The 15,307-nt window shown below is 38.4% G+C and overlaps 2 protein-coding genes across 4 annotated transcripts; one reads left to right on the top strand and one right to left on the bottom strand.

Annotated features, from left to right (window-relative positions):
• Nucleotides 1-1,264: 1,264 nt before the first annotated feature.
• On the top strand, nucleotides 1,265-4,880 carry atraid (all-trans retinoic acid-induced differentiation factor). Its single transcript, XM_028039784.1, has 7 exons — nucleotides 1,265-1,386; nucleotides 1,538-1,671; nucleotides 1,932-2,000; nucleotides 2,380-2,451; nucleotides 2,544-2,665; nucleotides 2,773-2,873; nucleotides 2,977-4,880. The coding sequence occupies exons 1-7, from the start codon at nucleotides 1,294-1,296 to the stop codon at nucleotides 3,079-3,081; spliced, it is 696 nt and encodes a 231-aa protein (XP_027895585.1). The 5' UTR covers nucleotides 1,265-1,293; the 3' UTR covers nucleotides 3,082-4,880.
• A 949-nt stretch (nucleotides 4,881-5,829) lies between these two features.
• Nucleotides 5,830-14,014, bottom strand: eif2b4 (eukaryotic translation initiation factor 2B, subunit 4 delta). Of its 3 annotated transcripts, none has more exons than XM_028039779.1 (15): nucleotides 13,677-14,014; nucleotides 10,341-10,423; nucleotides 9,867-9,904; nucleotides 9,598-9,778; nucleotides 9,291-9,500; nucleotides 9,076-9,158; nucleotides 8,686-8,712; nucleotides 8,276-8,367; nucleotides 8,044-8,158; nucleotides 7,577-7,653; nucleotides 7,353-7,455; nucleotides 6,849-6,976; nucleotides 6,474-6,651; nucleotides 6,197-6,377; nucleotides 5,830-6,116 (listed from the first exon to the last, which is right to left on the bottom strand). In XM_028039779.1, exons 2-15 carry the CDS (start codon nucleotides 10,360-10,362, stop codon nucleotides 5,917-5,919), a joined length of 1,635 nt encoding a protein of 544 aa, XP_027895580.1. In that variant the 5' UTR covers nucleotides 10,363-10,423; nucleotides 13,677-14,014; the 3' UTR covers nucleotides 5,830-5,916. The 3 variants fall into 3 exon arrangements, with proteins under 3 accessions (XP_027895580.1, XP_027895582.1, XP_027895583.1); XM_028039781.1 differs by having other exon boundaries at nucleotides 10,341-10,420; XM_028039782.1 differs by lacking the exon at nucleotides 8,686-8,712 and having other exon boundaries at nucleotides 13,677-14,013.
• Nucleotides 14,015-15,307: the final 1,293 nt, after the last annotated feature.

Raw genomic sequence — 15,307 nt, 5'->3', positions numbered from 1 at the left:
CTAAACCATCTCATCCTGGTTTATAGGGGGGTTTCACGAGCGTCAAGATAGTACGTTAAAGTCGCCGCCATATTGTGAGTGACAGTTCTGTTCCACGTACAAAAAAGCTTGCTATGACTGTACTGCCTGTCTTGTCGCTGTCCAAGATATTCTTTTCCATATTAGATACTATCTAAATAACTGAAAAAAGGAAATACATCACAAGTGATGATAGTACATTAGTTGTTCTGACAACTCATCTTCTGGACATGCATCTCAGAGGTTCTTCCTGGAATCTGCTTTAGCCACTCTGCAAGTTTAGTGGCCACTTACTACGTGCCACCACGGCGTAGATTTTTGCTAATGATGTACTATTAGTGAATTATCGTCAGCCTTCAACACTTTTGAATGTTTTAACACATTTTAACAAAAATGTGCTAATATGGACAGACCCTGATTAATTTGCACAAAATGAAATTGTCCTATAGCTGTACCTACACATCATCAAAGAGAACGTTGGCAGCCTTGGGGCTATACATATTTCTAACACACTGTTATATGTTTGCACTCTTATGATTTGCAGATATAGTTAATATTTATTTTTCAATAACAGCCAATGAGTAGTACTAAAATTAACTTATATTTTTGTGTATAAAATTATTGATTAACTTTTTATTGAATGTTAATTTTAGTACTGCTTTATTATAGAAAGCCCTATGGGGGACTGCATTGGTTCCCGAGGAGAACTTGACACTCACAATATGGCAGCCGCATTGACCTGCCTTTTTTTTTACAGGGACAATGAAGTCAATGACCTAAATGTCGAAATAAGGCTTATATTTTCCTAAATTATTCCCTATGCATACAAAAGAAAATATGATGTACATAACAGTTAGTTGTGCACTTAAAAATTAAATTTCCACATGCCACATTTGTGAGACTTTCTCCCTGATTTTTAGTACAATCCAAAGTGACAGCAAAAACCTGTCTAAACGAGTTACTTTTAAAAAGGTTGCAGTTTTACTCAAATAAACCATAGATCATTAAATATTTATGATATATTAATATTTTCCTGTTTGAGTATAAACAATCACAAAATGTCTATGTAAAATGTTTTGCCTTAAAACATAAAAAATAAATCTCTGATAAATCTTACAGAATTACATAGCCATGCGGACCTTATTTTTTGTTCTATAAACGCCATAAACAAAAGATTAACTTCCATGAAATCGTCCTTATCCGCATGCGTAATTGCGACGCAAAATTACCAGCTTCCCGTCACGTGACCACGTCATGTGACTTCAGTCAATAAAAATGAAAGTACTAGTCAGCTGGTGTGAAGCTGTAGCTCTTATTTTTATTCTTAAGTTGTACTTTAACGCGAGTTATCAGCTGACTGGGCTGCAGGTAAGACTAGAGTGCTCCCCACTGGAGTAATGTCGCAACAAATTCTGATAAACCAGCTTGTTTTGGTGGGTGTATAGACCTCGTAGGGGATGTCAGTGTCAGTTTGTTGTTTACTACTTTTTTTGTGTGGTAATGTAATTTCAAATCACAGGTATGTTCGCTCTGTGGTGGTACTGTCCAAAACAACACCTACGTGGGTGACTTCTGCACTTTGTCCGCTGGACGGACTGACAAGAGGTGCTGTTTAGCAAATGATAACTCAAGCGACCCTGAACGCATCATCGGGTATGACAGAAATATCAATACTGCGCTCAAAGTGAATGTTGCAAGGCTATTTTGTTCTTCTTCTTTGGCCTTAAACATAGCCAAACTAGTACAAAAAATACAAATTAAAAATAAAGGGGTAAAGAAGACAAATAATTTGTTATGTAGAATTTCATAATTCACCTCACATTGTCAATGCGTCTGTAGGGAAAACGTAGAATTTTAGAATGAAGTTTTATTTTTAGTAAGTTGTATGTTCATATTTGGTTTTGATTTATCAGGTTGGATTTATCCAGTTGTTCACTGACTCAAATGGAAGACCTTTCAGGAGCATCCACAGTGGTGGTGATGTAAGTACTCTACTATATGAAGAAAAAACATTCATACCCCTTGAAATGTTTTCACATTGTGGACACATTTCAACATGTAACTTCTAAGTGTTCTATTGGGATATATATATATATATATATATGTGTGTGTGTGTGTATTTCTTTTCCTTCTTACAAGTCAACATTTTGGGTCACTTTATGTTGTTCTGCTAAATAAAACAAGTGTAAAGTTGTTCTGCACCATTTCTTGCAAATAATTATACAGTGCTGAGCAGAAATAAACATATTTGTTGACATTTTGCACATTTAATGTAAATATGTCACACTTAATCTTGGGTATAACCAATATCCATAACATTTCTTTCTTTGTTCTTGATAAGATTTTTTTTTTTTTTTGCAGAGATCTCTCACTGAATCCCATTACCAACATCAGTGACAAAGTCTTCCAAGGATTTCTTGACCTAAAATTCTTGTAGGTGTCTTTGAAATGATCATTTTATCTGTTTAAATTGGTACTGGTAATTTAAAAATCTTTTTCTTCAACAAATATCAATGTGTCTTCAGGATTTTACCAGAGCACATAGCTTGCCCAGGTGGGAATGCTTCATGGCAACAGATGGAAGTAAAACAAGGGAAGCAGCTTTGTAAGGACCAGAAAAACATGTGCAACCAGACAGGACAGATGTGTAGGTTACCGTTCAGCAGATATTTGTTACACAACATGTCTGAGATATCTAAAAATTACTTGTTTTGCAATGTGTGGCCTTTGTTGACATTTATTGGGAATCCATAGCTATGAATTGTCCAGAAAACTCCCTTTGCGGCCCCTACGGTCCCGGCTTCTTTGAGTGTCACTGTGCTGAAAATTACCATGGATACAAGTGTCTTCGGCAGGTGGGTACTTAGAGACATTTTTTGGTTGTTGTTCTTGTATTATTACTAAATTAACATAAGCACAAAGACTTTTTAAACAACACATTTTTAAACCTGCTTACAGGCGGAATTCCCAGCTCTGAAGGTTTTCGGGCCTCTTGCAGCATCCACAGTTGTCATCTCCTTCCTGTTGTGGATTACCCAGAGACGCAAAGCCAAATCACTCTGAGTCTGAGCTGCTTTTAATCTGACAAGAAACAGACTCCTGAAAGAGATAATGATGCTGACAAAGCCCACGGTGGCACCACACTCTGGTGTGAATATTTTACAAATGTTACTGTATTCATTTTCAGGGGCAGCTGTATTTTATTTTGGGGAGAGAAAAAAAAAGGCATTTTTATTATAATTAATGTGATATAAGTTTTAGGTAAAAAGATACATTTTAAAATATGACCTAATTTTTTGACAAATATTACCACTGGTGTTGCTTTTTTAAGTAGACTTGCAGATAACAGTGAACACTGAATTATTCTGTCAAACAAGTGCTAACTGTGTGCGAGTTTACACCAGAAATAATGTTTTGCATGTTTAGAAAAAGTTGACCAACAACTCATTGCATGCTGACTCTGTGTTTTAATATTTTTTTGCGGGGTGACAGTGCTGCCAAGAAGGGGCTGGTAAGAGGAGGATGCAGCGGGTTAGCTGTGTTAAATTTAAACCAAAACTGCAAGTTTAGTTGCACTTTAATGATGATTTTATCCTCTTCAGTTCAAAGGTGTTATTGTTTAAATGTGTTCAGGATGGAAAAAAATTATGTTATAGTGTTTGAGTCCTGCTATAGCAGCTTAGACAAATGGGTTGGTGGGTCTGGCTGCTCAGCAGTGTCATAGCAGATTTGTTATACAAACTTTGGAGATTTAATCTTCCTGCTGTTGTATAATTGCCTTTAGTTGTTTTTTTTTATTTGGCTAACTGACAACTATTCAAAGGTCCAGCATGGTCAGACTGAAGTCGAACTGTCGATGTGCGGTCACAAGGTTGCAGGACGTTTGTTTTTGTAAACACTGTTCAAAGTCCTCAAGACTTTGAATGGAGCTCTTGTGAAACCCTTCCTGCTGCAGAAAAGGTCATGGTGTTTTGTCATATGTGTGGCTTACAACACTAAAGTAAACTCAGAGGTCATAGCAAAGAGGAACGACTATTACGATTTCAGAGGTGGAGAAAAGAATGATTGACTAGCTGCAATGTCGCATTTTATTTTAGTTATTGGAAGCCAAAAAAAAGAACAAAAGGCCTCAGTGGGACATTTGCCAGCTGCAATGGACCAGAACCAAACAGGGGCAGTTTAGTGTTGTGTCCAAAAGTATGTACTTCCTCACAGCCTGGGATAATTCCTCTTTAAAGCTATCCATTCTGCTCTCTGGGTAAAAAAAGCTTTTGAAAGTTGATTAGTTGGGGATTGTCACAAGCAAACGCACCCACACCCAATTCAGACTTCACACACAATAGTTTTGCATATAGAGAGGGGTGAAAAGTTCACCAGAGAGGTTGTGACGAGAAGGGATGGACAACATAAGGCTAAGAACAAAATGACTGCGACAATGAGAACCGATTTCGGCACTTCGACTCAACCATGAAGGGCCAGAACTCTCTCTTTCATGAGTTTCAGAGTCTTGTCCTGAAATACAGTCCACAATCTGGATGTGGTTTTTCTGTTGTATCTCTCTATTTATCTTGTTTAAAGTTCAGGGTTTTAATAAAGATTTTACAATAGCATATTATTTTCCTCTTTTTATGAGATATTTTACTGCTTCAGTGTTAGATCTTGTGTCAGACGTTTCCACTTTGTACTGCTGTACAAAATGAAATATTACCCAGGTTTTCAAGATTTTTCTGGAAAATGATAATGAAATGAAGTTTCTGCAAAGAATCAAAAGTTTATTGATAGAGTCAAGATCTTTAAAGCCTCCTCACTTTTCCTTTGCAAAATGGTGCTACATTGTGCTGAAAATAAACAGATTTTGCTCTTAATCAATGTGTTGACACTATTTTTTATAAATGGCAGAAGTAGTGGGCTAACTTATGGGTTGAAGAATGGCAAGTTAAAAGTCTATGGATGAGTCACTTGGCCTGGCATAAGACTCATTGTAGCATTTACCTATTTAGAAGAGTCCTTTTATAGGTATCCCAACCAATGAATTTTTTTTTTTTTTTAAGAAAATAAAAGTGCTCTGTTGTAAAATTCTGCAACATTTTGTAGGATGTCTGTCTTTGTTTTTCTTGAAACAACTTATTTACCTTCTATATAGATTATTACTCTTGCATACTCTTCTTTGAACTGTTACTTTTCCTTTGAGTTGAAGTAATGTACTGTAACTCCTTGAGTACAATTTTTTTTTACCCACAACTGTGCATGCTTCACTCTTAAACAAGATCTGCACTGTTGGCAAGTTAATATCTTAGTTGGTTCTCTTTGGGTGACAGTACCCAGTATATGCTGGACTTTTTCTAGAAACCTAAATATTTCTTTGCATCAATGATCTCCCCTCCCAAGTTCTTGATTTGATAACTGTATGATTTCTAAGCACCAATCTATCTGCCCACTGGATATAAAGTAATGATGACACAAAGTGATCATTGTCGGTTAAAGAGCAATTGAAAGCACCACTCCTTTGCAATCAGGAATCATGACCACCATGTAGGAATAATGTGCTTCTTCCAAGAGCCTGAGGATCATGTGTTGACTGTCAGGTTAAAGTACCTTTGTGCTCGTTTAAAAGACCAGATCTTTAAAATAAACCACATTTATGGAGCAATAACATTCCTTTCAGAGGCCAAAGTTTCAGTTTCAATTACAATACCTTTAATGGTTAGCTTATCATCGTCACACCCATAGATGACCTCCTTAGCGTGATTAATAAATATCTAACAACTCTCCTTTTCAAAAGACCCACAAATAAAACACAAATGAAACTCATTTAAAAGTGTATGCCATTTCCGATATACATTTATTGCATGCTAAAAGCACGACCTTGCGCATCACATAAGCCGATATGGAGGGCGCTCACTGATCGACGTTTTTGACCCGCAGCACCACGGGGACCGAAGTGCACGGGATCATTCCCAGTTCTGTGATGACCAGATCCACAAAGTCAGGAGGCGTCACATCATAGACGAGGTTCAGCAGACCCAGAGAGGGCTCCTGCTGCCAGTTCTCCAGCTGGGTCTGCCCATTACGCGTCACGATGAGGTCATCGGGGTCATCTGGAAAGAACCAATAAAGATCAGCCGACAAACATCTAGATGCACATGGATGGAGTTAGGAACAGAATGTGTTTACATACCCAGTTCATTGGATACAAATGAGTCCGTCTGTACCCTCTCACAGAACTTGTAGGTCTCACAACAAACCAGCACAGGCACGTTAAAGGCTTTGGCCACCAGAGCTATTTGTGAAGTTCCCACTCGAGACATGACATAACCATTAGCCAAGAGGGCGTGAGCTCCGAGGAACACCTTCGATACCTAAAACAAAAAACAAACAAAAAAAAAAGAGTAATTGCTTATAGTTAAACTTTTTAGCAACTCTCTGATCAACAAATGACACCAATTTCTGATTACCTCTGGAAGAATGTAGGACACAGCTGAGATAAGGACATATGTGCAACTGATGCCTCTCTGTACCAGACGCCTCAGAGCCTCCCGGCCTTCAAGCCGAGGCCTGCTGTCTACAACTATAACGCGAAACTTCCTGTTTTTCTCCAATGCCTCACAGAGGATGTGGTTGACCAGAGAAGAGCTGACAGAAGCAGATATAAGAATTTTGACTTTGTGATGTTAGAGTTAAATATGGAAGGAAAAAGGAAGAAAACGTGTCTAAAAAAAAAAATAAATCCATTATTATTCTTTTTTTAATACAACAAATCACTGCTTAGTAACAAGAAATATCCAATGTAGAGTTAATAGAAAGAACTTGCCCAGATTTCTGAGCCTTACCATCCATAAATGAGGATGACGTCTCCATCACTGATCTTTTCTATGGAGGACTCTGCTATAGCTTTAGCAGCAAGAATGATCTTTTCTTTGATGTACCACTCGATGCAGGTGAGCAGTTTGCTTTTTGCCTAAAATAGAAAAGAATGCTTCATTGCAAGTCAAAATTACATTTGTTAGTCGGACCTAACAGCTTTCCATTCACTTTATCTTAGCTGGAGCAATTATTGTGACAGATTCATTGGCTACAGCTTTAGTAGTGAAAATCACATCTTTAATTTTTGCAACCAGAGTCTCTGTCCGCGGTTAAAGAAGCTCTAATGTGGACATAACAGCCTTGTATTAAGCCTAAAGAAAAAATACAAAAATAGAAAGGAAACAGTGGGTTTAATAGTGATGTGACTGTGATATGCAAAATTTTGAAAAGCTTCAATATGCTTGCAAGAACTTAATTAAAGCTAAGTTGAGGGGCCTTTTAAAAACAAACAAAAAACTCAAAACACAAACCTCTTCTTCCTTGCATTGACTGGGAATATTGGAGATTTCTTTTTTGACATATTTGATGGCGTTGCCCATGCTGGCTGACAGAGGGCGACACTGGTTCAAAAAACTGGAAGAAAAAAAAAGGCAAATGCTACATTTTAAACAACAAAAAATATATATATACGGATGTATTCATAGTTCGGGTTGGACAAAAGGTTACAAAGATACTCAATACTAATTTTCAATACCTAATATAAGGTTTCAGCCTGTTGACCAAGTCTCTAGACAGCTCCTCATTTGGAGGTGTAGTGTAGTCCCTTATTACCTGCAGAAGTAAAAAAAAACCAAAAAAAACAGGTTCAAAATCAAGCTTATTTTAAATTTGTTCACAGCAAATTATAGAAATTTCCATACAATTTTGAGATCATGGAATGGCATGACTCTACTACTCTGCTTCAGTTATACACCCCACAATTCTGTGCAACATCCCTGTGACTGTCACATGCCCAAGCAAATACCACATGGCAAAACCAATCCCAAAACACAAACTGCATCAAGATGGAAATATACATTGGTTGTTAACATAATCAGTCAGCCTAGTTTTATTTAAGCGACCGATACGTTAACTAGAAAGACTAACATCAGCCAATACCAATGTTAAGGAGGATGTACTGTGCATCTCTAGGTAGAAGTCTAACAGTTTTTGGATCAGCACCTGTTTGAAGGCATGCAGCAGGGCAATGGAGCGAGCATTGGATCCAGCCACAATGCCCTGGGAGTACTGGAGGCCCAGTCGCACAATAGCAGGATGAATCACCGTTGAAGGAATGCTACAAACAGTAAAAACACAAATGCTGAAGGTGATTGGAGCAGATCAGGAACAATTTTTGAAAGCAAAATAAACAAACTCTTTATGGCGAAGATAAATAAGCAACTACTGAGCTCACCTGAGTTGCTGTGTTAGCGGAGCTTTGCGACTGTATTGGTGCAGATGAGAAAACAAGCTGACTTTGTAGCCATAGTCTAAGCGTAGTGGGATCTGAAATCAGGAGATAAAAAAAATAAAATAAAAAAAATTTATGCCTAAAATTACACTTACAGACACTAAAAAAGCCAAAAGAAACACATGATTTTTCTATTACTCTCCAAACACAATTGCACATGCCAAACTGATTTTGCAGGAGTGTGTTGGGTTATAATGAAAGTCCTGAAAAGCAAGAAACTCAGAGCTTTAAGCGAACAGCAACACAGCAAAACAAAAGAAATATAAATCTAAATAGCCACAAAGACTACAAAAATATATATGTTAATTTTCAGCGGCAAACATTTTAAAGAGTCTAAACTCGACGGCTTATACCTTTTTAGCAGAATTTTGCCCTGGTGTCTGGAAAACAATGTTAAAACCATGACATGCAGTTCTAACTTTCAGTGACTGTTTTAGACCTACTCTGAAAAAATTAAAAACAATCAGTAACAGTAAAGCTAACATTCAAGCATGTAACTGAAGATACAGTCACATGCATTTGTTACTCGCTGTGTGGAACTGATAACTGCACCAAATATCTCTTTTACAGTTTTTTTACATTTTGTCTGGTGATAGCCACAATTTGCAATGCATTTTATCCAGACACGATTTTGTGTTTCGTGGTTGAAACATAATTGAGAAAATCTCAAGGGGTATGAATACTTTCACAAGGAGCTGCTCTTCAATCTTTACACACGTTCATAACATGTAAATCAATCTTACCTGTTGCCTTTCCAGCTTCTTGGCCAATTTCTTTAACACGTCTGGATTATCCACTTGAATATGTTCTGGCAGCCTTTTTACCACTGAAAACACAGAGAGATCTTTTTTACTCGCGTTGCCATTTAAAGTGATTCTTCAGTTAAAGTTGTTTTATCACTTTGACTGAAGTGATAAATAGTGATAATACTTTCGAGTCAGTGGCTATGAAATGCTACCTGGCTGCAGCTCATTCGTGGGTGCTTTCGATTTGCTCACAGCACCTTGCGGTCCAGGATCTCCTTTCTTGCCCTGTTTGCTGGCCCTCTCGGCCTCTTGCCGAGCTCTCCGTTCAGCTTTCAGTTCAGCTTTACTCTTAGGAGGCTTATCTGCTGGGGTGGGAGCTTCTGGGGCAGGCACGGAAACTGGAGCAGGCACTGCTGAAGGAGCTTTAATAAGCAGAAACACATTGTAGAATAAAAGATTAATTACAGCGACCACTTAGGGCGTATGGTTCACAGACAAACATCCCAGAAGTCATTTTACCTTTCTGAGCTGTGGATTGCGTTGAAGGCTGTGGTGCTGAAGCAGCTGAACTGTCACCCTTAGTTTCTTTACCACTCTCCTGTATAGCCTTGTCATCCTTTTTCTCTTTGCTTTTCTTCTGTTGTTTCTTCTCCTTCCTCAGCCGCTGCTTCTCCTCTTTGGTCAGCTCTTTGCCTTCGCTCTGAACATTTAAAGATGATCATGTCACGACTGCTACTTACTCACGCCAGACTGTAGGAACAGGTTTTAAGTGACCAAAATAAACTGACCTTTGCACGTTCAATGTCACCTTTCTTCTCATTTCCATCTGCAAGAAGAGTGAAGATTGTAACATCATGGTGTTCGTGACGCTAGAATGAGCCTCTTTCAAGCCATATGATGCACTTATAATAGTTTGATTTCATAACTTTACAGTGAGCTAACATCAGCTCCAAAAGAGATTCTCGTACATAATATCGACACCGTATCGACAGCTAAAAATTTAAAAAACATAGTAATGATAACCAAGAAGATACAACTCCAAAAATGATGCAACATCGCTACGTCTGCTGTTAAACTACACTGCCATGCTAACGTTAGCAAGACTCACATCTGAAATAATAAACCTGTTGGAACAGAGGAAACTTGACCTCCTCGAAACCAGAACAATAGCTACGTTTTTACTCACGTAACAAATGGTTTAAAAAAAGAAAAACAGCTGCAAAGTGAAAAAAAGCGCAGCTGTTACACATTCCCAAACTCACCTGTCACTCCACTGTCAGCCATCTTTACGATACGGCTTCACTTCCTCTGCTGCTGCAGCAACATCTGCCCACAGCGCCATCTTCTGGAGGCAAAAGTGTTCGACTGTATTTTCAAAGTAATGTCTTATTTGCTTATTTTCATCAATTGCATCACATTACTTCACAAATTTTCTCTGCAGTTCCATTAAAACTAAGCCTCGGTCACAAATTTCATGACAAAACCAAAAGTAAAGACATTTTCCATATAAAAGACACAAAGAAACATAAACCAATTTTAATAAGTAAGAAAAATAAAAAATAAATGAGAAGCAAGAAAAGCAAGAAAAAAAGAGCGAAAAAAAATACTTTGCTATTTTCCATCAGTCTCACAGCTACATCAAGCATTCACCCAAATCCCTGCTAAAGCTGCTTTAATGTCCCTCAATTTCCTGGATTAAAACCTAAAAAAAAAACAAGTGTCTGTTGATGCTTGTACAGTTCCATGTTGAAATTACACATCGGAATCAACTTTATTACTCATGATTGTGTTCATAAATAAGGAACGTGATTTCAGTTTTCAAGCACTCGCATAACATAAATATATGAACTTTATAGAAAACAAAATAAGGCTAAATGAAGACATATGTGCAGGTAATTTTGACTTTATAAGAAAGAAAAAGCAAAGGATTATTGTGCATTTTGCTAAAAGTAGAATTTTACAGTTTTGGTTTTAATGAGCCCTAGCATCGTTTTCTCAAATTGGCTCATAGAAAATCTTACTCAAAAATAACCAGCAGATGTATTTTTTTAATGAAATGATTTTATTTGGGAAGAGTTTGTTTGATAAATACATGCCATGAATGATGGCTACTAAATGATGCTGCAGTTATTAGTGCTGTTGCCGTGCAGCAAGGACGTCCTGAATTCAATTCTCACTCTGCATGAAGGTGTTTTTTTTTTTCTTGGTTGTTTTTTTTTTCTTTAAAGTAAAATATTGTACACCTGCAGGAATTCTCAGAGTGCTTCTTGATTCTGTTGAATATAAATCTTTGTCAATGTCAACTTAAATATTTGATGTAATGTAGTATTCACTCCATGGGGCATCATGCACATAGTTACATTAATAATAAATTAACAAAACAATCAAAATGTAAAAAAAAAAAATTAAATGCGATGATTGAGTTTAATTGAATTTATTTGAATTTATTGGCAGAATGTTACAACTTATGGACATTTTATTTCAACGACAAAGTTGGATTGGCTTGATGCACATAATAAGCACAAATCATACGTGCTCTCTGTGATAGAGTTGTATCCTATTCTGTTATTTTTTAAGTGTAATCATTTATGTAGCTTCAATGTGTAAGGGATTAACTGTAAGTGATTAAAGATTTCCTGTTATAGCAACATAAGGATATGTACAGCAGATAACGGGAAATTGGTTTTAAGGGACATTTTCTATTTAGAGAGGTGTGATTAGATCAGGAAAATCCCATATTTGCTTATTTTAAGACAAGAATAAAGAAAAAGTGTAGACATCAGAAATGTATATTTTTAGTGATCCTTTATTTGATTTGTAAGCACAAACTCCTATACTTAGACAACTAAAATGAAGCGGCAAAAATACACCTGAATAGCCTGTAATACATAAACTTCACATTTATTCAAACTACCACGTCCACAATGAGCTGTGACAGTGTCTCTGATTCCCTGCCGACAGAATTCACGACGCAGTAGCTGGTTGAAGGGGACCAAACCTCACTGAAACACCTGACTTGGTTCCGTTTGACCAGCCACAGCAAGGCGTGTTGCTTCGACTGCAAGAGGCAGAGGAAGAGAGAGGCAGAAAAACAGTCAAACACAGAGAAAGAGAGAGGAAAAGAAGGAAAGAGAAAGAGAAAGAGAGCAGGAGGTCCTCTTCAGGGTTACCTGATGAAACACAGAGCAAAATAAGGTTATTAACAATTCAAGCGAGTTACAACATGGAGCGTCACTGTGTTACCGAGCAGATAGTTCCTATTTTGAGGTTTGGGAACCCTGACAGCTGGTGACATCTCCTTTCCTACCTCCAAACCCAGCCCTGCTGGGGCGAACTTTCAACCTCAGTGACAGCTCCACATCTCTGCCCTTCCTCCCTCCCTCCAATCGTCCTTTTATAACTTCTGTGGTTGCTATAACGGGTGACAGCTGCGGCTGGTCAATCCTCCTCGACTGTCAGCAGTTGGGGCAGGGCAGGAATTTTTTCAAGTTGTGTCCCTGAGACCCCCTATCAGCGGGCAAGGGAGTAATGCAAGCCATACACGTGCCTGGGCTGAAGGAGAGGGTAGCAGGCCTTTCACCTGTTGCCCTCCCCACACGCATGCAGGCTCTTAAGCGGTGATGAGAGAAATCCGAACTACAAATCAAAACGATGTTCAGTAGGAAGAAAATCAGAGATTCTTCTGCTTTCCGATGCTCAGGTCCCCCTTGAAACCACACACTTCCTTACATTCCATAAGTGGTGTATTAATATGGGGATATAAGGAAGCATGTCCTCACAAGGGGAAACAACTGGATTCAACGCTCCTCGGGAGACAAAGACACCCTTTCATACAAGCAGAGGAAGAGCAGAGGCAACAACTGGCTAAATAATGGTTAACTGTGGCAGAGGGAGAGGAATGGCAGCACAGGAATATTTGAAAAGCAAAGATCATCTCTGGAGAAGGGAAAATTTCATCCTGAGAGAGATTGTAAAGTCTCCAAAGAAAATTGAGAAAACATGTATGGTTTTAAGACAATGTCACATACAAATAGGTTTGCATTAGAAATTGATTATAGCATCAGACTATGTTGCAACACAGTAAATGTAAAAAAAAAAATAAAACAAAAAAATAGTTTGAATATATTTTAAAAAGTTATCTGTTTTGCCTCAGCTTTCTGGTTTCCACTGTCGATTAAGTTGACCCGAGAAAGTGGCCAAACACACCAACTCTCCTTCAGAATAACCTGGTGGCCTAAATCTAACCCCACGTTGTTTACTGTCTTCTTGAACTAAGGAAAGGTAACTTCCGTAATTAGAGTTTGAATGTTGCTCTGAGACACATGTCAAGGTACCAACTTTTTCTGACTCCTTCCTGTGTCCCCCCCAGCTGCCTGTCGGAGGTGACAAGCTCTGCCGTGGTGTGTTGCTGCCTTAATGAAGCTGAGAGAAAACATCTAACAGCTGGTTTCACACCTGATTTTTGTCACGTTTTTCTTTTAAAAAAAAACAAGTATTACCCCAAAAACAATCAAAACTACTACTTGATCAATTTCAGATTACTTTGACAAAAACAGTACAACTTTTATTAAACTAAAACATTTTAAACTGTGACCAACCTTAGGTCAGGTCCCTGAAGCCTCCATTTGACTTCTATCCACTCAAGTCATCTGTCCGCTTCTGCTCTCTTTGCGATCATCCGCTCTCCTCAGTATCTGGCCCGGTGGATTGTGCCCACAGCAGGCCATGCAGACCGGCCTTTTCTATCCCTACCAGGAGCGGCCCCCCTCCAATGCGACTTCCCACCTGTTGGTGTCCTTTAGGGACCCCGGGGCCTCTCCTGCGCCTCCTGTCTGGCCCAATCAGGGCCCTGACAGGGAGGGGAGCAAGCTCTGTGAAGTCACACCTTTCAGCTGTTCACACTGGGCCTGAGACACCCAACACCCCTCTGCCGTTCCTCTGTTCTGCCACCCCCCCACAGTCCCTCCAGCTCACAGCCTGCCTTACCCTGCCTTTATTTTACAGAGGATGTCAATGAGTCCTTTTTTAAAAAAAAAAAAAAAAGAGGGCGGAGAAACAAGGAAGCAACTGCAAGAGGGGCGGGTTTCAGTGGGTTTCTGAGGGTACTTACAGAGTCACGGCTGAAGATAACGTTGTAGTTTCATCTGGGTTCCAGTAAGGCAGAAAAAAGAGCCACGTGTCTTGTCGTAAGAGGTATGGAAGAGGCTTTATGTGAGGAGGCAATTATCGTTTTGGGTTAGTGATGCTACAAGATACACACATCATATACAGTAATATGTAAGATTTTAAAGTTTGGTTGTTCTTGTGGCACCAAATAAAATCAATAAATGCTTCTGAGGCCCAGCAACGACAACCTGCTGGGCACAACGCCTATAGGACCTTGCAAACACATTCACAAATCTAGAAGTTTAGTTGCATTACAATCACAAATATTAATGTGTTTTTGTGTTTTGGGCGATTTTATGAAAATGAACCCAAATTCAATTTGTAAAGAGAAGCTTGCTGAACACCAATTTACCATCTTGGCACAGATTCTCAATTGATTTTAGGCATTTTGAATAGAATAGAATAGAATAGAATAGAATAGAATAGAAATATCCTTTATTGCTCCTCAGTGGAGAAATTTAGGTGTTATTTGTGTGTGAACCTATTACAGGTCTGTGAACGTAGATTGTGGTATAGGTTCACAAAGATCAAAAGTGTTAAACATATATTAAAACAATACATAAATCTTCAAGATTAATTACTATACATTTAGGACACGATTACAACATAAAAATGCCTTGAAATGATCATAAATCCAAGGGATATGCAGCTGTCTGGAATATTTTGTTTGGTAAGTACATAAGCTGCATATGTGTTTGCTTATTAAAAGAAAACTAGAACAATAGACTGTTTGCAATATAAAAACTGTGCAGAAAAACAGATGTGTAACACCAAAAAAATTTACCACTGCATTTCGTCACTCTGATGAAGACGCTCTGATCCAAACTATTCCATTGTAGCTCTGGTGGGTATTTAGGATTGTTGTTCTGCTGAAATGTCAACACGTTCGCCCCAGCCTCCAACAAGTTTTGTTCCAGGATCGCTCTTAGCTCCATTCATCTTCCAGACAATTCTGACTAGCTTCCCCGCCGAATAAAATGATGTCCACAGCATCCTGCTGCCATATCAGTGCTTCATTTTAGTGGTGGTGTTTTCAGGTGATGTGTAAAATATTCCACTGAAT

Source organism: Xiphophorus couchianus, chromosome 15 (assembly GCF_001444195.1).
Source record: "Xiphophorus couchianus chromosome 15, X_couchianus-1.0, whole genome shotgun sequence".
NCBI lineage: Eukaryota > Metazoa > Chordata > Actinopteri > Cyprinodontiformes > Poeciliidae > Xiphophorus > Xiphophorus couchianus.
Note: the sequence above shows the minus strand (reverse complement) of the source record. Positions and strands in the feature narration are given on the sequence as shown.

Coding starts and splice junctions, on each gene's coding strand:
- atraid (XM_028039784.1), top strand. CDS start 1,294: ATGAAAGTACTAGTCAGCTGGTGTGAAGCTGTAGCTCTTATTTTTATT. Junction 1,387..1,537: donor ATCAGCTGACTGGGCTGCAG/GTAAGACTAGAG, acceptor TTCAAATCACAG/GTATGTTCGCTCTGTGGTGG. Junction 1,672..1,931: donor GACCCTGAACGCATCATCGG/GTATGACAGAAA, acceptor TTGATTTATCAG/GTTGGATTTATCCAGTTGTT.
- eif2b4 (XM_028039779.1), bottom strand. CDS start 10,362: ATGGCTGACAGTGGAGTGACAG. Junction 9,905..10,340: donor GGCTGACAGTGGAGTGACAG/GTGAGTTTGGGA, acceptor CTCTTCTTGCAG/ATGGAAATGAGAAGAAAGGT. Junction 9,159..9,290: donor CACGAATGAGCTGCAGCCAG/GTAGCATTTCAT, acceptor CTGTGTTTTCAG/TGGTAAAAAGGCTGCCAGAA.